Genomic DNA, 17,472 nt, shown 5'->3' with positions numbered 1-17,472 from the left:
GGCAATTTTTGGGTGATAACGAGTTCCCGTCCTTTGACCCAGCTTTTGACCTCGAAGGTCACCTGATATTGCAAATTAAGTATCATTTTGTATGTTCTCATGCCGCAATTGACCACGATAACTTTTCAGACAAATCGGAACTCGTCGCTGAATAAATCGCTGAATAAATCGCTAACTGCACGGACATTCAACTGGGTCCCAAATGGGGCGCCCACAGCATGCCACACTTTTGGCTCGCACACGAAATGTTCGTGCATTGTACTGTCCCATCGGAATTAATCACGTTCGGGAAAAATAGCGCATAACGAGGGAATGATTGCGTTGATGTGATCCATGTGGGTCATATGTGGACAAGCTGGACTAATGCCAGTGCTGCAGGTGGGCTAGGATCTAGGCTTAATCTGGGGCCCAGATGGGCTGCCTATATGTGACATACGCAATTAAGTTGCCATATACACGACGATGCGTGTATTATTTGTTTTTTTTCTGCCTTGGGATTGTATCATATCGTGTACAGTTGTTTTACAGCATGGAACAGCTGCCTGAGCTGGGGTCCGTATGAGCTGAGTATGGGCTAGCTGGGCTCATGCCCATGTAGATTGCAGGTAGGCTGGTATTTGGGGTCCATCCGAGACCCAGGTGGGCTACCCATGTGCCGTCCAAAGGTAAAACTCCATATTAATTTTTGGCCGTGTTGCGCTTTTGATGTCCTCTGATTCGTCTACTCATGCTGAATTTGGTCATTAAAACTATCAAGCTTTTACAAGCTTTTAACCCATTTTTTTAAAGCTAAAACCGTGTGCAAATTTGAACCATTGCTTTAAGTATCTGAATTCAGTAGAAGACGAATCAGATGACAGAAAAAACGCAAGCTGGTCAGAAATGAACATACAGGGTTTTACCTCTGGACGGCAGTCATACGCTACCATACTTGGCACAGGTGCATTAGGCTTATTACTTTGTGCTCCCACGTTTAATTTCTCTTTACCGTGTACAAATGAGTGCATAGCAATGGAGGGCAGCAGGATTGAGATTCATGTGAGATGCATGCAGAGGGAGCTGCGTATATCTTGGGTAGCGTGCCCTCCATGCCGAGCTGCTGCCCCCCCCCCCCCCCCCCCAATGTTAGGCTGGGCCTCCAATATTTGGCTGGGCCACCACTATTTTTGTTCGACCTTCATAAGATGAAGCCTGGCTTCCGATACCCCATCAGTTCTTTGAAGAAAAAATAATTACACCTAAAAAGCCCCAGAAATTTGTGCCTCTCGAAAATTAATATTACGGTTTCTGTGTGGTACCCCGAAGCATATTGCCACACCTGCAACTATGCATTTACTATTCAGGGCCATGGGGTAGATTCATGTTCAGTTGGGTTCCAGCCACCCCCTTCCCCAAGTTAGAAAATAAAATGGTCCAAATCAGGGGAGACAGCCGTCTCTGGCGTAAGTTCAACGTAGGTCGTATCAAATCCCAGGCTCAGCCGCCTCTCCCCGAACTGATTTTGCGAAACTACGTCCGCGTTCGGGGCACACATAAGACGTTGAAGTTGCTGGGGGCATTAGCCCACCGAAAGCTGTACATGTTGTGCCTGCATAGTGATATGCACCGCCGCCGCGTTTCCTTTTCTTGCACTCTGGAAAAAAACGGTCTGTAATATAAAACCCCTCCATGGCTTTGCAGCGAACGGTATAAACTGACTGGACCATGACCACCTTAATCAACGGCATTCTCACCTACGCCGGAATAGTGGGGCGCACATCTCTCAACATGGTCTGCGTTCTCACGACGATCATACTATTTAGGGCCGTTAAAGGAAGGGTGCGATAAAGCGATCAGTTTCACGCATGTTTTAATCAACACAAAGAGCGGGTCAACGTGTATTAAGCACGAAGTTGCGGAGTTTTGGCTGCTTCACAGTCCTACAAAGGACTAGTCCCCCCCCCCCCTCGCCCCTAAAACTACAGTGCACACTGTACACGGACATACGGCGCGACATGCGTCAGCAGAAATCCCCGACATGTCCCTACCACCGGCTGAGTGATCCGCCACGCCGTCCTCTCACTTAGCCACACAGTCCAGGGTTCTCAACAGCAGCTCTTTTCGTGACATCTCTCTCAGTTGCCGGACTTCCCATCACATACGACCAACTACAGAGAATGCACCCGAGGGTGGACCAGCACGTAGGTCCAAACACGACCAACTACAGAGAATGCGCCCGAGGGTGGACCAGCACGTAGGTCCAAACACGACCAACTAGAGAATGTGCCCGAGGGTGGATCAGCGTATACGTCCAAATCGCGCAACGGACAGTGGGACGGCCCGAAGTCAATAAGCAGTATCCCTGCGCAACGTTCCACAGTTCTAGCGTTTCAAGACATGAAAATAGTCAGCTTTTTTTAACAGCAGTGATACATTTATCATTTGAAGGTTATCACAAAAATCTGCAATGCATGCAAGGACTAAGCTTCCATTGAACAGGACACTTAAATGGAGGTACACCACCAAAACATAAAATATGATAAATAAAGCTAACTAGCCTTTAAGCCTACAAACACACTCAAAGCTGCCAACAGCATCACCCCACTTTGATACAGCTCCGATAAACGCGAACAAAAACAGCGTAAATGTTTTGAAAATACATGTTTTTGACGGCGACTGAGCAGGGGAACCGATGGAAGCACGCGCAAAACAGCAGCGTCAAGAAAACTAGCCGTCCAGTCCAATATCGAATGCGTCTAAACCACATACTTAAATGCACACTTGAGTTGCGCACAACTGTGGCAGCAGGTGGGTCCCCCTCCCTCCCTCTCTGCCTGCCCGTCTGTCTGTCTGTCTCTCTCTCTCCCTCTGTCTCTCTCTGATTTAACCATGGCCATGCTCCATCAGAGTTCATGCTACAATGCCAAGCAACGTGGAGCGATATGACCCCATAGACCCCTTGCTCTTAAAGCCTATGTCCCTGTGTTCACAGCAGCAAACGAAAGGTTTGGTTGGTATTGTCAGGCCAAATAATGTGCGATAGTTCGGAGGGCACAGCCTTTTGCAATAAAAGTATGTCGCGTTCTCCGTTTTTCTTGCGTTACATCAGGTATAACGTGACGACACTGAAAACTTCGAGTTCCACAAGCTTATCCGCTCCAGAACTCCATTCCGTGTTTCCATTAGATTGTGTATTGTTCATTCAACTGTCCTACACATTGCACCTGTGGCTGCTAATTAAATTGTCCTGAATATGCATGCGACTGTTGATTTAGTCAGCGAATATGCCATCATTCACATGCAATCGGCGTCGACGTCCGGCGGCGTGCTTCGGAAAGGACTGGCTGGTCGACCGAATTTAATAATGTGCATGTGCTGCTTCCCCGCCTCTTTTACCTCTATCAGTGCGAATTTTCTAGATATCCATGGAATGAACAACGGATGTCTCCATGTGGTGACAGCAATGCTGTTGCGTATGAAACTTTTCAATGGACCAAACTTCGTCTGATACCAAGTAAGTTAGAAAGAGCTACGCGATCACGAAAACCCTCAGTCAGCCTAGCCTTCACACATCGCAGAGGACCGAGTGTCGCGCAGTCATACGCAGACGCTCGCCCACACAAACGTATACTGCGCCCGTCTGTAACTGAGCAGCAGCCACGGCCTTTACGTCGTGGTTAAAAGTTACCCGGTGGCGATGCGTCCTGTAGGTTAAAGCGTAACGAGCATGGGTATCGGCGTTTTAGTTGTTGTCATTTTAAGCTAGGTACGCGCGTCATCATATTGCCATAATGGCGTCGCTCAAAAGTGGAAGTTCCCGGATAGTTTTCGGCGCTGGATTCCCCGTGTAAGCGATGTGTAGACTGGCGTTAAGTACTGATTTCCTCCGCTGACCGGTAGCAGGGAGGGGGCGTGCTGGCATTCACCTCAAGCTGGCCCCGCCTGGGGTGTCCCACACACTGGTCGCCTGGGAAGTTCTACCAATTGCCCATTGCTATCTCGGTACCTAACAGTGATGATCGTTGCATAACTTCGTGATTGGCACAGCAGGAAAGGCATCTACTTCCGCGTCAGAAACATGCCATAGGCCAGGGACGAGGGCCAGGTCCTGCACATGGGCGGGGAAGTTCAAGGCGCGGCCAGCCAATTGAACTGAGTATTTCGCTCTTGGGTGACCTTGTAGATTACAGAATCAAAAGTCATCGGTTTGTGAGACGCATGGATTGCGTCGACCTATCATCACAAATGGGCGGCATAAATTCACTGGGTTTGACACATAGATGTGTACCGCACACGACATCTAGAGGGGGTACGACCTCGTTGACTCCAATTGACTCACTGGCAAACATCTGAACCTGTCGATATAAGTCATCAAAATAACGTGAAAAGGAAAATGAAACTGAATTCCAGACCGCCGAGGCACGCATAACGGCGCAATCCCTAAATAACGACGTTTCAGCTCAGTCACCTTGTGCGGCACCGACGTAGCGTTGAACTAGAATGTGCAAAAAATGTCACCAACAAGTTCTGAAAATTCGGTAACCTACTTGGACCTTTTTGGAAGTTGGTACGGGAATTCAATGGAGGGGGGGGGACTTCCACCCAGCAGGCGATCCCAGCTAACGTGTAAAATACAGCACCTGTTTACTTAGGAGTGGTTGCGTGACATTTTACTGGGATTCTGTCCTCTATAGCTACCATTTCGTCCAGTTCCGTGGCACTTCAGCACGTAGATGAGCAGTTAATCGAACATTTTGATACCAGGATGAAAACGACCCTCATCACATGAAAGGGCAATATCTGCCACCCAAATGCTTCCTATATGCCTATCCCCAACAGACAAGTACTTGGCGGAAAGGACGTACTGTGGTGCAGCACTGAGGATGTCACGCATGCCAACAGACACTCCAGGTAGGGTATATGGCTCAGCGCCTGCGCTAGGTTGTGCTGTGACGGGCTTAGTGGCACCGTTCGAGTTACGGGGTTCTGGGCGCGGCTTGGACCTTAGCACCTGGAGACTGTTCTTACAGACGCTTAGCTTACGCGCTCACACGAGGCTACTTTTTCAATGGGACCGAATAACCATTCTTTTGAACATAGCCATGCTTGAAGACCAGCTCTGGCAGCGTGTTCCAACCAGCACTCACTGCTCGAAGACCAGCTCCAGCAGCGTATTCCAGCCAGCGCCCATCGGAAGCATGTTTTCAAAAAGGATGTCGTGGACAGCCTGTACCTCTGCAGACCCAGACTCGTGTCCAGCGTGCTGTCCCCCGCTGGGCGCGCCTGGGCTCACAATTAACGGTGCAACATAATGTGGCGGCTGGCTGGGCTGTACAGGCACACACCGTCAGGGTAAAGGTCGTCATCGTCGCCACCGGAGCTTCGCGTCGCACTCAGCTGCTGAGGCTATATGACGTCGTATGCCTCTCAACCTGACAAGAAGGGCGATATCGCGGGGAACCAAACATTGTACCTCTGACTGCCCACCCACGGAAATCGATCACTACACTATCCGCACCCTCGGGGTACGTCATGCGTCGCCGACGAGCCAAGGTAAAATGCACGGCGAACAAATTCAAGCTATGGGGCATGCCGCTTGTTTTTGTTTTTTTACCCAAACTCCATGCCTTCAACCCCATCTGCGAAAGACGACGATGAACTGGCCTCTGCAACATACATCAACATCGCGCACCGTTTATATTACAAAATACGTTTCCAGCACATCCTTGGCAAGTTATACTCTGATCCGGAGGCCATGCCACCCCACACCGCCTACTTCTCATACCAACGTGGCTATCGTGCGAGCGGCCTCTGTCGGCAGACGGCCTCCCACGCATGGATGGCCGCCGGATCACTGGACGGCCGAGAGGCGGGCTTGTGCCGACTGCGTGCCGGCGGCGGCACCAGCGGCACCGTCCGCCGGCCCGGCCGGTGGCAGGGCGTCAACGCCGGCCGGGCCCGGTGTCGGCGCTGCCGGCTCAGCGCTGCTCGACGTGCCCTTGTACTGGCGCACGCCGAATATCTCGCTGCCCACGCGCACGTTTGTACTGCCCACTAATATCTGAAAAGGAAGTGCGCGTGTTCCACTAGTGACGACTCACAAAGCAAGAAAGCCGCAAGCCAACAACCAAATGCTCGATAAAACTGTTGCCCAAACGTCGAAGGAATTCAAAGACGGTAAACAAGTGAGTCTCGCACTGCGAACGGAAACCACAAGAAGCCGTACCGCGTGCTCGTAGTCGGCCGACATGCCCATAGAGAGCTCCATGTGCCGGGGACTCAGGTCGAGCTCCTTGCAGACCTCCTCGCGACACCTCAGGAGCCGCTGGACACACCAAAAACACACAGTTGCATCAACAGCCCATCAGTCGGCCGAACAAGAACATGACTGCTCCACCTGACTTCCGGCGTCCTTGACTCAGCTGGCTGATAACGGCGGTCCAGTGTGCACATAAGAAACAGCATGGTCGGTTCGGTGGTGCATGATGTAGGTGATAAGATTGCCCTCGTCAGGCTCACTCGACAAGTTTACAAGCGCTCTCGATGACAATACATTTCAAACAGCAAATAACAAACTTTTATAATTAAATAAAACAGCAGAAAACTTGAAACTCATGTTACACTATCAGCATATTTATGTGATATCCCTAGATGAACAAGGGAAAAAACGCATTAAACTGTCTTCAGTTGATAAATAAACGCAGTTAACATGCCTAAAGGCAGTGTCTTGTTTTTGATTTCCCAAATACACGCCCTAAGGGGAGTTTTGTGCAACTATGTATGGTTAATTGTGGTGTTATGTGTGTTTGAGTCTTGAAACTGTTTTTATCTATTCATTTTTATTGATGGCATCGATGGCTGTGCGTGGACAAATACAATGCCACAAAATGAACCAATCGGCGGGCCGGAAAGGAAAAATGCACTGGCTTACGCGTGGCGAGAAACTAGGCGCTAGTGATATGGTCATTATCCTCGTTGCTACGGTCTCGTGTGTATAGGGCGAGCGCTGGCGGTATAGAGCGGTACGCACTTTAAGGATCCATTGCGTAATTCGAGACGGAAAAATATGAAACCCTGAATCTGCCTGGTGTACCAGCGACATCGAAGCAAAAATTTCAGCGCATGTGCCTTGTTACTTCGAACGCTGAATTTGGTGCACGTGCTTTCGGAATTCGTTCATTAATTTCAGGGTATAGGAGTTCTAGCTGCCTATAGCCGCTGTCAGAATGACGCAGAACAACCTCATTTTCCTAGAGCCTATGCTCTGTTTATCGTAAGAAAGAACAGAATTAAAGTGCTGCCAACGATTTTGCACGTTTTTTTGCTCGTGGGTCATCATTCGAGTGTGCTGTAGCCCAAAAATTACCGGCATGATGACCGGCGTCACTTTGGTGTTGCGGCGATATTTTACGCAGTGAAAAGCTTGAATATTGTTCTACTTGTATATTTAATTGTCTTTTTATATCTTTTATATGTTTTAGCACCTACTTACCAATGAATGAAAAATCCAGTCTAGCGTCTGGAAGGATTCTTGGGGCACACAGAAGGGAAATTGTTTATAATGTGTATCAACATTCTGTCAAAGACCGGGACATCAAGTTGAAGGCGGGAGACGATGACGCCGTCTGGGAGAGTCCATTATTAAGAACAGCAGCTGTAACGGGCGTTGGGAAGACTACAGTCTACCGCATACAACGTGAAGCCCAGAATGGTGCCAGACTGAAGTCGCCAAGTCGATCCCGACCAGCTGCAGCAAGACCAAGGGTGGATCTAGATCCGTTCGATGTTTGCACGATGAGGAGAATGGTACACCAAATGTACATCGACGGAAAACATGTTCTTCTGGACACCATTACGGATGCTCTTCACGAACAGTTCGGCGTCACCATGTCTAGATCCACCGCAAGAAAACACCTACTCGCGAAAGGATTTAAGTACCGAAGGATCGACAAGCGCAAGATCCTGATCGAAAAACCTCATATTGCAGCAACGAGATGCCAGTTCTTGCGGGTGATGAGGAGGCTGCGTAGAGAAGTTCCCGATAGCAAAATCATTTACACCGACGAGACATGGTATAATCGGTACGATATGGAGGACTTGGCGTGGCTGGACGGTAGTCAAATCGACGGACGGAAGAACGCCATTGGAAAAGGAAAACGTTTTAGCATAGTCCATGCCGGCTTTTCAGAAGGATTTATACCGGGCGCACTTCTCCACCTCAGGACCGATGGCAAGAACGCCGACTACCATACGTCGATGAACGCCGACTGCTACGAGAAGTGGTTCACCGAGTGCCTGCTTCCGAACGTGCCAGAGCACTCTGTGATCATCATAGATAATGTCTCATATCATTCCCGTTTGTGCCAAAAAGTGCTAACTTCTAGCTGGCGTGAAGCGGAAATCCAGGAGTGGTTGCAGCAGGCAGGTGTGACCATCGACGAAGACATGCGGAAGGTGGAGCTGCTGGAGCTAGTCAAGTCCCAGAACCGGAAGAAGGAATATTTTCTGGACAACCTTGCTAGAGATCATGGTCATCGGATCGTTCGCCTGCCGCCGTATCACTGCGACTTGAACCCGATAGAGTTAGTGTGGGCACAGATGAAGCGCGTGATAAGACGAGGGGAACTTGACGGGACGGATGGAGGAGGTGGAACGGCTGGTGGAGGCAGGTGTCGCGGCTGTCTCTCCAGAGGACTGGAGTAAGTGCTGTGAGCACGTCAAAAGGCTGGAGCAGCAGTACTGGATGAACGACGGGCTGCTAGAAGATCTCCCACCGGTTGTCGTAACAACCGATGATAGCAGCGACTCCAGCACCGACTCCGGCAGCAACAACGATGAATGAGAACAGTATGACACATCGATCATGAGCAGTGTTTCCGTTTCGTTCTTTTCAACTGACTTCGTAGCGTTTACGTGGGTGTGGCATGTAGTTACATGTGGGGTGTTTGAGCTGGATGTATTGTACATATACATGCAGCTGAATGTTCAGCGTTTTGTTGAATACCTTCAATAAAACTGAGCGAGTTAATTTTGTGTTTGGGATTTTCCCACGTCATTCATGAAACAGCACCAGTTTGGAGCAATTACCGAATGAAAGTATAGCATAACTTGCTTCAAAGGTAGGTAATGAATTTAGAACGTGAAAATAATTGCCAACGAAAATAACCTCAGAGCCAATATATATATATATATATATATATATATATATATATATATATATATATATATATATATATATTTCGACCAACCGTATGAACATGAAGTTGATGCAAGCAATGCAAACATCCAAAACTGTTATTGCTTCGAGAGATCAGCAGTGCTGTCCTGCAGACCTTACGACCAATTTTGTTGAGTTTGAAAAAATTTCAGCGTGATGCTCGTGACGAATTGATTGACCAGCTTTAATTCCGTTCTTTCTTGCGATAAACAGAACATAGTGCAGGCGATTGACACGACACAAAACCTGTACCTCATCTCAGTATAACGCGAGATGCCGACATGAATAAATCGCGGTGCGCATCATACGTCCAACACCGTACAACCGCAGTTCTCAGCTGAATGTAAAAAAAAAACCGAAACATAATGGCCGCTGCCATCGCTGCGTTCGCAAGCTGCTGTCAGCGCTGACAAGCAACATGCTCGAAAAGCCATTGGCTAGAGCCAACGATACCTTCTCAACGACGTCAATGTGTTTGGCAGTGAAGATTACCTGGGGATACCCGATAACTTCGTTCTTCCATACCAACCGAAGAAAATTTGGGGGGGGGGGAGGCTGTGGCAATATTTCGTCAGCGGAGGCAAATTGGTAGAAACCATTGACATCAATTTTGTATACTAAAATTCCCTGTCATCTTACGACTGACTCATCCTAGACACACTCCCTTTAAAATACGCTCGACATTCCCCATCATCCTAGACACACTCCCTTTAAAACGCGCTCACAACGAAGGAAACCCAAAGTTAGTTGTGCTGAGCTTATTCAATACGGAGTTTGTGAATTCCTTTGGACCAACTTGGACACCTCTTACAGAGCACTCTGCTTTACCTTTTTACGTTCAGACCCCATATAAGCATGAAACAATTCCTTTCTGTTCGGTCGTTGTTCAGTTGCCGCACACGTTTTCACACAACGCACGTGGAACCCTCAATGTTCGCTTCTTACTACGAAGACTCGACCCATAATATTCAGCTCTGTAATTTCACATTGCTACCATCGCAAGTGCCGCACCTGTTGCTGACCGTGCCATCTGATCGGACACCAAGGGCGACGAGGGCAGCGCTCACCTCAAAGTCCGGATTGGGTCCGATGGCCATGTCATGGTTGTACGCGCCGATGGTCATCAGGCCGGTCAAGACCAGGGCGGGACACTGCTGTTGCACGTGACGTACCAGCGACGCCACCTCCACCGCCTGGACACCGCCCTTGCCTGCCGCGAACCGCACCGCAGTCGACGTTGGCACGGGCTTTCCCAGATCAGCCCAGCACGCGCCACGGACATAACGACAGTTGCTTATTTCCGTACATCTCATGTTACAATCACATGGCGTTGTGTCTTTTTAGTGTTTTCATTACGGATGCACTCAATACATATTCCAGTAACAATAGGAGCATTCATCCTTTTGTACTACAAGATGTTCTTGAGATAGCAATGCGCGATTTCCATTCCTAAAAACTCAAAACTTGTTACTTGTATATTTCTCCGACAACGAGCGATGAAATGATAGAATGTACAGATATTGATGAATATATGAATGCTTATATGGCATTAATGGCATGCATTCATTAATGTATATATATATATATATATATATATATATATAAACACTCACATCACCAAAATTCAACATTACCAAAGTTTCTTTTTTGTTAATACTTAAATAAATCCAGCAGAACCTGTTCCCCACATAAAGTACGGCAAGCAGTAAATATTTTTGTCATGCCTTTCACTCTTTCCCCCTTTCCCTCAGCCCAATTCTGCCCTCGTTCAATGCTCCGCAGGTTTGAACCTACTCTGTTCGCCGCTGGTGTTGACCTGCACCATGACGCCGAGCGGGTCGAGGTCGGCCTTCTCTCGGGCGGCGTTGAGAGCGTCGGCCAGTCGCGGCGAGTCGAGCGTCTCCACCATACTCAGCGCCGCTAGTCGGGCCACTTTGCTGACCTTGTTTCGCTGCAGACGGCCGATAAAGTGCCAGCGAATGTCCGGGCACAGCTCCAGCAGCTACCAACACACCAGATGGCAAAGGCAGGAGTCAAATGAGTGTCAGAAACGACCCCAGGTCACCGCAGAGGCACCGGTAAAGACAGGGCAATCAGACGCAGTCAGAGCGCAATACATAAATGTCCTGTGCCGTGTCAGTCCGCATAGAGCAGCTTGTGTTCTGTTTGAAAAAAGGAGGAATACAAATTCTTGTGAATCATACCTTTCCACCAAATGTGCATGATGACACATACCAAACCATAATGTGATGTATACTAATCCCTTTATCTGCACAGAGGCCGTGGCGACTGAAGCTCAGTAGATGCTAGCACTGGGCACAATGTAAGCTCTGCTCCCCTGCCTGTGCAGGAACTGTAGGATCTGCAGGAAAGAAAACTAAATCTTGTGAATCATGCCCATTTGCCAAATGTGCATCACAACAAGCATTGCTTGGCATGAGCTCTGATCCCCAAAAATCCTTCCATTCATGAGGTTTGCATAAAATCTCTAACACAAGAAACCTTTAGTCTGGCAAAAAGTCAGCATCCTGTATAACACAGGCTAATAGTAGGTCTAGCTGATCATCCACTACCAAACTCAGTGAAACCAAGAATGCTGGTGAGAGTTGAAGAGATAGCACAAAACTTACCTTTGGGTCCATGGCCTTTTCCACAAGCTCATTAACATAATTTTCACCAAACACTCTCTGTCCTGCATGATATGCTTCAATGATATCTTTCACTGGCTTGGTTTTCGACACAGCTACCAATCTTGGCACTGAGTATTGCAGCTCCTGCATGAAAAGAAAGATGTGTAAAGGTTAGCTAAATCCAGGTTCAAAGCACCTGTTTTGTATAGGAAATGCTGAACAATTAAATCAAATCAATCAAAACACAATGCCAAGGTGACTTTCAAATACTCTGCCTGATTTATCTTCCATTGTATGGGAAAAGGTGTTTGAAGGAATTTACTCTGCCATGAACCATTCAACCCATCTGCTGTCACTACAGATGAGGTTTCTGAACACCATGTATGTGGTTCAGAAATGCCTTCATTTGATAAGCTCACTGGTCATTTTCTTCATGCTCAGCTCTACTTCCTCATTTGGGCTGTTTGTGTCACTTCACTTAAAGGGGTACACATTCATTTATTTGATTGAGATACCAAATTTGGTGGACTGTGCTGCCATGTCCTAAACTCACCTTTACATTCTGTGTTCTTGTTTTCAGAACCTGTCTTCCTCTTAAAGGGAATGTTTCACATTTGAAGGTATTTGAAGGTATTCAAGCAAGCCCCACATATGATGACACAAGCTTACTCTAACTATTGGTGCACTACTTCAGTGGAAAAGGCTGTTCTATACAGCAAAATTTTCAGTTTAGTAAATATGCTCATTGGTGTGCCATGGTTTGGTTATGTCATTGTATCTTGCACAATATAGAGCCAGTTGACCACCATTACATATGGAAATCACATCCACAGATGCCAGATATGAATACCTTGACTATCATATTTTTCTTGACCTTAATTGCTGAATGGCTTATGGAATGGCAAGATTTGAGCAACATTATTATGATGTCATGAATGCCAAAGTGACTTTGAAATACTCTGCCTGATATATCTTTCACCATATTCGTGGGCACCTAGCTCAGAAAATAGAGTGGCTTAGGCCTTAAAGAGAACAGGACTGTGAACAGCACCAGAAGGTCTTTAAGATAACTATTTCAGTTCAAAACCCTACATAAATGTGAAATACTCACTTACATCCATTTCTGTGATTAGCATGCAGCCCACCCTTACTGGTTCAGCCTGCCAGATTACTTGGTCATATTGAACATGGTGACCTGAAAACCATGTCTCAGGCCACCATATTCCACTTGACCATGTAAACTGATTTGCGGAAGCTTTCATGAACTAGTTCAACACAGTGGTTCTAATGGCTTACTCTGATTGCTGCTTTTGCTGCCTGAATCCAACACCTCTTGAATTGTATTTCCTACTGCTGAGCATCAACTTATGCCATTACATTTTAGGCATGTAGTCATCCTGAATGCTTGTTAAAGAATTAGATAGAGCTTTAGATAGATAGATAGAAACAGATAGAGCTTTCAGACCTTGTGGATGATTAATTGAATAGCAAGCCTGAAATTCAAATTAAAAGTGTGGGCAGGGAGATCCATGGCACATTTGGGTCACAAATATCTAGCAATGTTGCAGGTCTAATGTTGGTGAAATTTGCAGAAAAAAGAGCATATTTCAGTTAGCATGATCCATTTCCATAACTTTTATGCTGTTCACATCAATCAGTGATCAGTCATACAATGTCTTGGGTCAGGGTATACATTGCTACCTCATGTTAAGAAAGAGCATTGCACATCAATGGTCATTTTTAAGGCAGAACATATTGTAATTAATTGTAAAACAGGTCATCTAAACTCTTACCTTGGAACTTAAATAACTACAATGGTGAACATCCAAGCACAAACACGCAGCAACCACGACCCCAGCTCCATTTCTTCGCGTGATCACAACTTAACTGCATGATCACATTACTGCGCATCAAGGACTATAAAAAATTGTGAGGCCAAGGTAACAAGAATCCAATGAAATGTGTTTCTTGTGTATCAAAGCAGTCTTCCATATTGTTTCTAGATTGGTTGACATGGTGGGGAAATATGACATTTTTGGGTGGGAATGAAAAGCAAAATGAGAATATGGTGGCTAAACAAAACTTCTTAATATGGAACATATATATTGCATGGAACATAGATGACAATGGGACACTGGGTTGAAGGGGATAAGGTGGGGGGTTAGGTTAGGTTAGGTTAGGTTAGGTTAGGTTGTTAGGCCAGGCTAGGTTAGGTTAGGTTAGGTTAGGTTAGGTTAGGTTAGGTTAGGTTAGGTTAGGTTTTGTTAGGCCAGGCTAGGTTAGGCAAAGTTAGGTTAGGTTAGGTTAAGTTAGGTTAGGTTAGGTTAGGTTAGGTTAGGTTAGGTTAGGTTAGGTTAGGTTAGGTTAGGTTAGACTAGTCAAGGCTATGTTCTGGACTATTCTGGCCTGTTTGTTTCATAAACATACCTAGACGCCATGAGCAACGTTTTTCATTGCATTATTAGTGTTACCTTGGTCACATAATTTATTATGGTTCTTGATACGCAGAAATATTGTAATTACGCAGCGATAACGCAGAAACGGCAGCTGGGGAGTCGAGGCGGCAGGGTGTGTGCGCCGCTCGAGAGCTCACTATCGTAGTTATTAAAATTTGAAGGTAGCAGCATGGATATACCTTATTTAAGATTATTTACGATATGTTCCGCCTTAAACACAACAAATGGTGTACAACTATTCTTTTCGGTTAGGGTGTACTTCCCTACCTAATGCTAGAAAATATCATTGTACACCATTTGTCGTGTTTAAGGCAGGACATATCATAAATAATCACAAAACAGGTAGATTCAAGCTCTTACCTTCAATTTTTTATAATTACGATGGTGAGCTCCCGAGCGCCACACACACAGCAGCCGCGACGCCATTTCTGCGAGCGGTCACAACATTACTGCGCATCAAGCAGCATCAAGAGCCATAAAAATGTAGGGGCCAAGGTAACAAGAATCCATGAAATTTGATCCTCAACACCAAGGGACAATGGGTTGCAGGGGGATTGGGTGGGGAATGTAAAGCAAAATGAGAACATGGCAGCTAAATAAAAGCTCACTACACCGTACCCATACATGGCATGGAACGTGGACGCCAATGGGATGCTGGGTTGAAGGGGGTATGGGGTGGGGAGGTTAGGTTAGGTTAGGCTAGTTAGGTTAGGTTAGGTTAGCAGGTTAGGTTAGGTTAGGTCAGCTTAGGTTCTGGTCTATTCTTGGTTAGGCTAGGTTAGGTTAGGTTAGGTTAGGTTAGGTTAGGTTGGTTAGGTTAGGTTAGGTTAGGTTAGGTTAGGTTAAGTTAGGTTAGGTTAGGTTAGGTTAGGTTAGGTCAGGTTGGGTTAGGTTAGGGTAGGGTACAATAGTTTAGCTTAGTTTAGCTTAGGTTCTGGTCTTTTTTAGGTTAGGTTAGGTTAGGTTAGGTTAGGTTAGGCTAGTTTAGGCTATGTTCTGGACTATTCTGGCCTGTGCATTTCATAAACATACCTAAATGAGATAAGAAATGATTTTCATTGGATTATTATTGTTACCTTGGTTCGATACCTTTTTATAGTTCTTGGTAAGCAGAAATATTGTAATTATGCAACAGCAGCGCAGAAACGGCGCTGGGCAGTCCAGGCAGTGTGGTGTGTGTGGTGCTCGGGAGCTCACCACCAAAGCTATCAAAATTTGAAGGCAGGAGCATGATTCTACCTGTTTTGAGATTATTTGCAATATGTTCTGCCTTAAACACAATGAATGGTGTACAATTATTTTTTCTAACACTAGGTAGGAAAGTACACCTACACCATTTTTCTAATGTTACATACCAATGTTTAACTGCACCATCTCTTTATTTTGATATTTTGGACAAAATCAAATTTTGCTTTTAAACATCATAATAATTTGACTGACTGCAAAATAGAGGAACCACACACTTGGTGAGTAACTGAACTTTTAATTATGTTAAGCTTAAGGTGAGGATCATCCAAAATGGAAAAGCCCAATACTTGTTCGGGCACAATTGATACTAAAACCTGGACCTTGTTCTCATCTCTGTCCTGGCCTGCACACTGGGCTCCAATGACAACAGTGATGATGTTAATATCCAGGGGGCATGGCACAGCTAAGGTTTTAGCTGGCCCCCATGCACTGGTGCCTATGTTCACCACAATGCCACCATTCTCCAAAATACACCACCCAGATCCACAGGAAATTATTAACCAGTAAAATAAAACCTTTTAAGCTACATGCGACCCCAATGTCTAGGCACATGAGATGCCTACCATCAAAGGTGCCTCTAAGTGTATTTTCCAAGATGAATAATTTCGTGAGGGGTTCCCGAGCAATTCCAGAGCTTAATGCGCCATCACCTAAGCGGCGCTAATTAATTGCAAAGTTCACTAAGCCTGGAACCTTATAGTCATGTAACGTACCTGAGGCCTTTCTCGTCCCGCACTTCTGACTTTTTCCAACACAGAACCAAGCCGTTGCCCGATTTCACTCATCTTGCCTACATTTCTCACTACGGAAAACATGCGCCAATTCCGCCTCAGCATTCTTCTTCAAGGTCCCCATGTTACTGTTTTGTTCGCTATCTTGGTTGTTGAACTGCAGGTCGCCGGTCATTCAGATAGCGTGGACGTCTGCAGTGATATTCGCGACGGCAGATTCCGAAGTTTTTGCGCTGAAATGAAATACTGAAGGGGCACTAATACGCCCTCGAAATATGTAGCCTAGTATCCGGGGTCTCGCCATAGAGGCATACAATTTGTGAGATGAGTCCAAACGAGTCAGTGGTTTCGCTGGGACTCCAAGTTTTCGTTCTTTCCTGGATATCGGACGCGATAGCCCCATATAAGACCAGTACAGGACTCAGCTCGTCCGCGGGCGTTGAATACCTTTCGAGACCTTTGCAAAAGCGGTCGCTGTATTTCGATTGATTATGACACGTATGCATATGAACAATTGAATTCGTCTGGAAGGGACCTGTTGGTCGCCCATCGAGCACCCCACGGTCCCCAGTCCCTCCGGGGAAGAGACCGAAGGGCCATTGCAATCGTTTCACTCCCGCATTGCGCTATGTCCTTGGCTTTCGGTGGTCATGTTCGACCTTGGGTTAGATAAGTGCTCTTTTGCCCGAGATGAAATTGTGGGTGGGTCACCAGTTTCTGGCCTCAACACGCTTCGTGGACTGCTCATATAACCATCATATTTGTCTAGTCCCACGCATCTGTTGTGCATCAACAGCAACTGTATGCGAGGACATTCCGGGTATTGTACGTTGGCTGCTGACTTCCCTTCGAGCGTTGTCGTTCAAAGGAACACAATAACATATTTACCACGGCAAACCCTGCATCGCTACATGCGCCTCAAGGCAAGTTCATCGGCTGCTCTGGGGCTTGCTAGGCTCAATTCGAGAGCGCATATTTTACCCTTGAATATTTATGCGGCACTAATCACGCTGAATAGAAACTTCTTTTCAACCATCTAACCTTTTTTACATGTCATAAAACCTGTCAGTCCAGGGCCGTCTTGAACCGGATTTCCGAGGTTTCAGGGTCAGCCTCAACCTTGTGAGAAAACGTGGATATCTTAATGACCATGCTGATTCATATCACCGGTCCGATGAGGCAACATGTATGTGTGATCTTGAGCTGCAAGA

General features: G+C 46.5%; 1 protein-coding gene across 1 annotated transcript; it reads right to left on the bottom strand.

The window, feature by feature from the left end:
- Positions 1-5,662: 5,662 nt before the first annotated feature.
- LOC119112026 (pyridoxal phosphate homeostasis protein) lies at positions 5,663-16,522 on the bottom strand. The gene is made up of 6 exons (XM_037235978.1): positions 16,244-16,522; positions 11,827-11,970; positions 10,991-11,198; positions 10,264-10,406; positions 6,206-6,304; positions 5,663-6,040 (listed from the first exon to the last, which is right to left on the bottom strand). Exons 1-6 carry the CDS (start codon positions 16,364-16,366, stop codon positions 5,831-5,833), a joined length of 927 nt encoding a protein of 308 aa, XP_037091873.1. The 5' UTR covers positions 16,367-16,522; the 3' UTR covers positions 5,663-5,830.
- Between the last annotated feature and the right edge of the window lie 950 nt (positions 16,523-17,472).

This window comes from Pollicipes pollicipes, unplaced genomic scaffold, assembly GCF_011947565.3.
Source record: "Pollicipes pollicipes isolate AB1234 unplaced genomic scaffold, Ppol_2.1 Scaffold_7261;HRSCAF=8764_pilon_pilon_pilon, whole genome shotgun sequence".
Lineage (NCBI taxonomy): Eukaryota > Metazoa > Arthropoda > Thecostraca > Pollicipedomorpha > Pollicipedidae > Pollicipes > Pollicipes pollicipes.
This window is presented reverse-complemented; position numbering and strand designations above follow the sequence as displayed.

Bases quoted from the DNA above. Each gene is read 5' to 3' on its own strand.
- LOC119112026 (XM_037235978.1), bottom strand. From the start codon at position 16,366: ATGCTGAGGCGGAATTGGCGCATGTTTTCCGTAGTGAGAAATGTAGGC. The intron at 11,971-16,243 runs GTACGTTACATG...CTTTTCATGCAG, and splicing joins CGGGACGAGAAAGGCCTCAG to GAGCTGCAATACTCAGTGCC. The intron at 6,305-10,263 runs GTGAGCGCTGCC...TGGTGTGTCCAG, and splicing joins GACCCAATCCGGACTTTGAG to CGGCTCCTGAGGTGTCGCGA.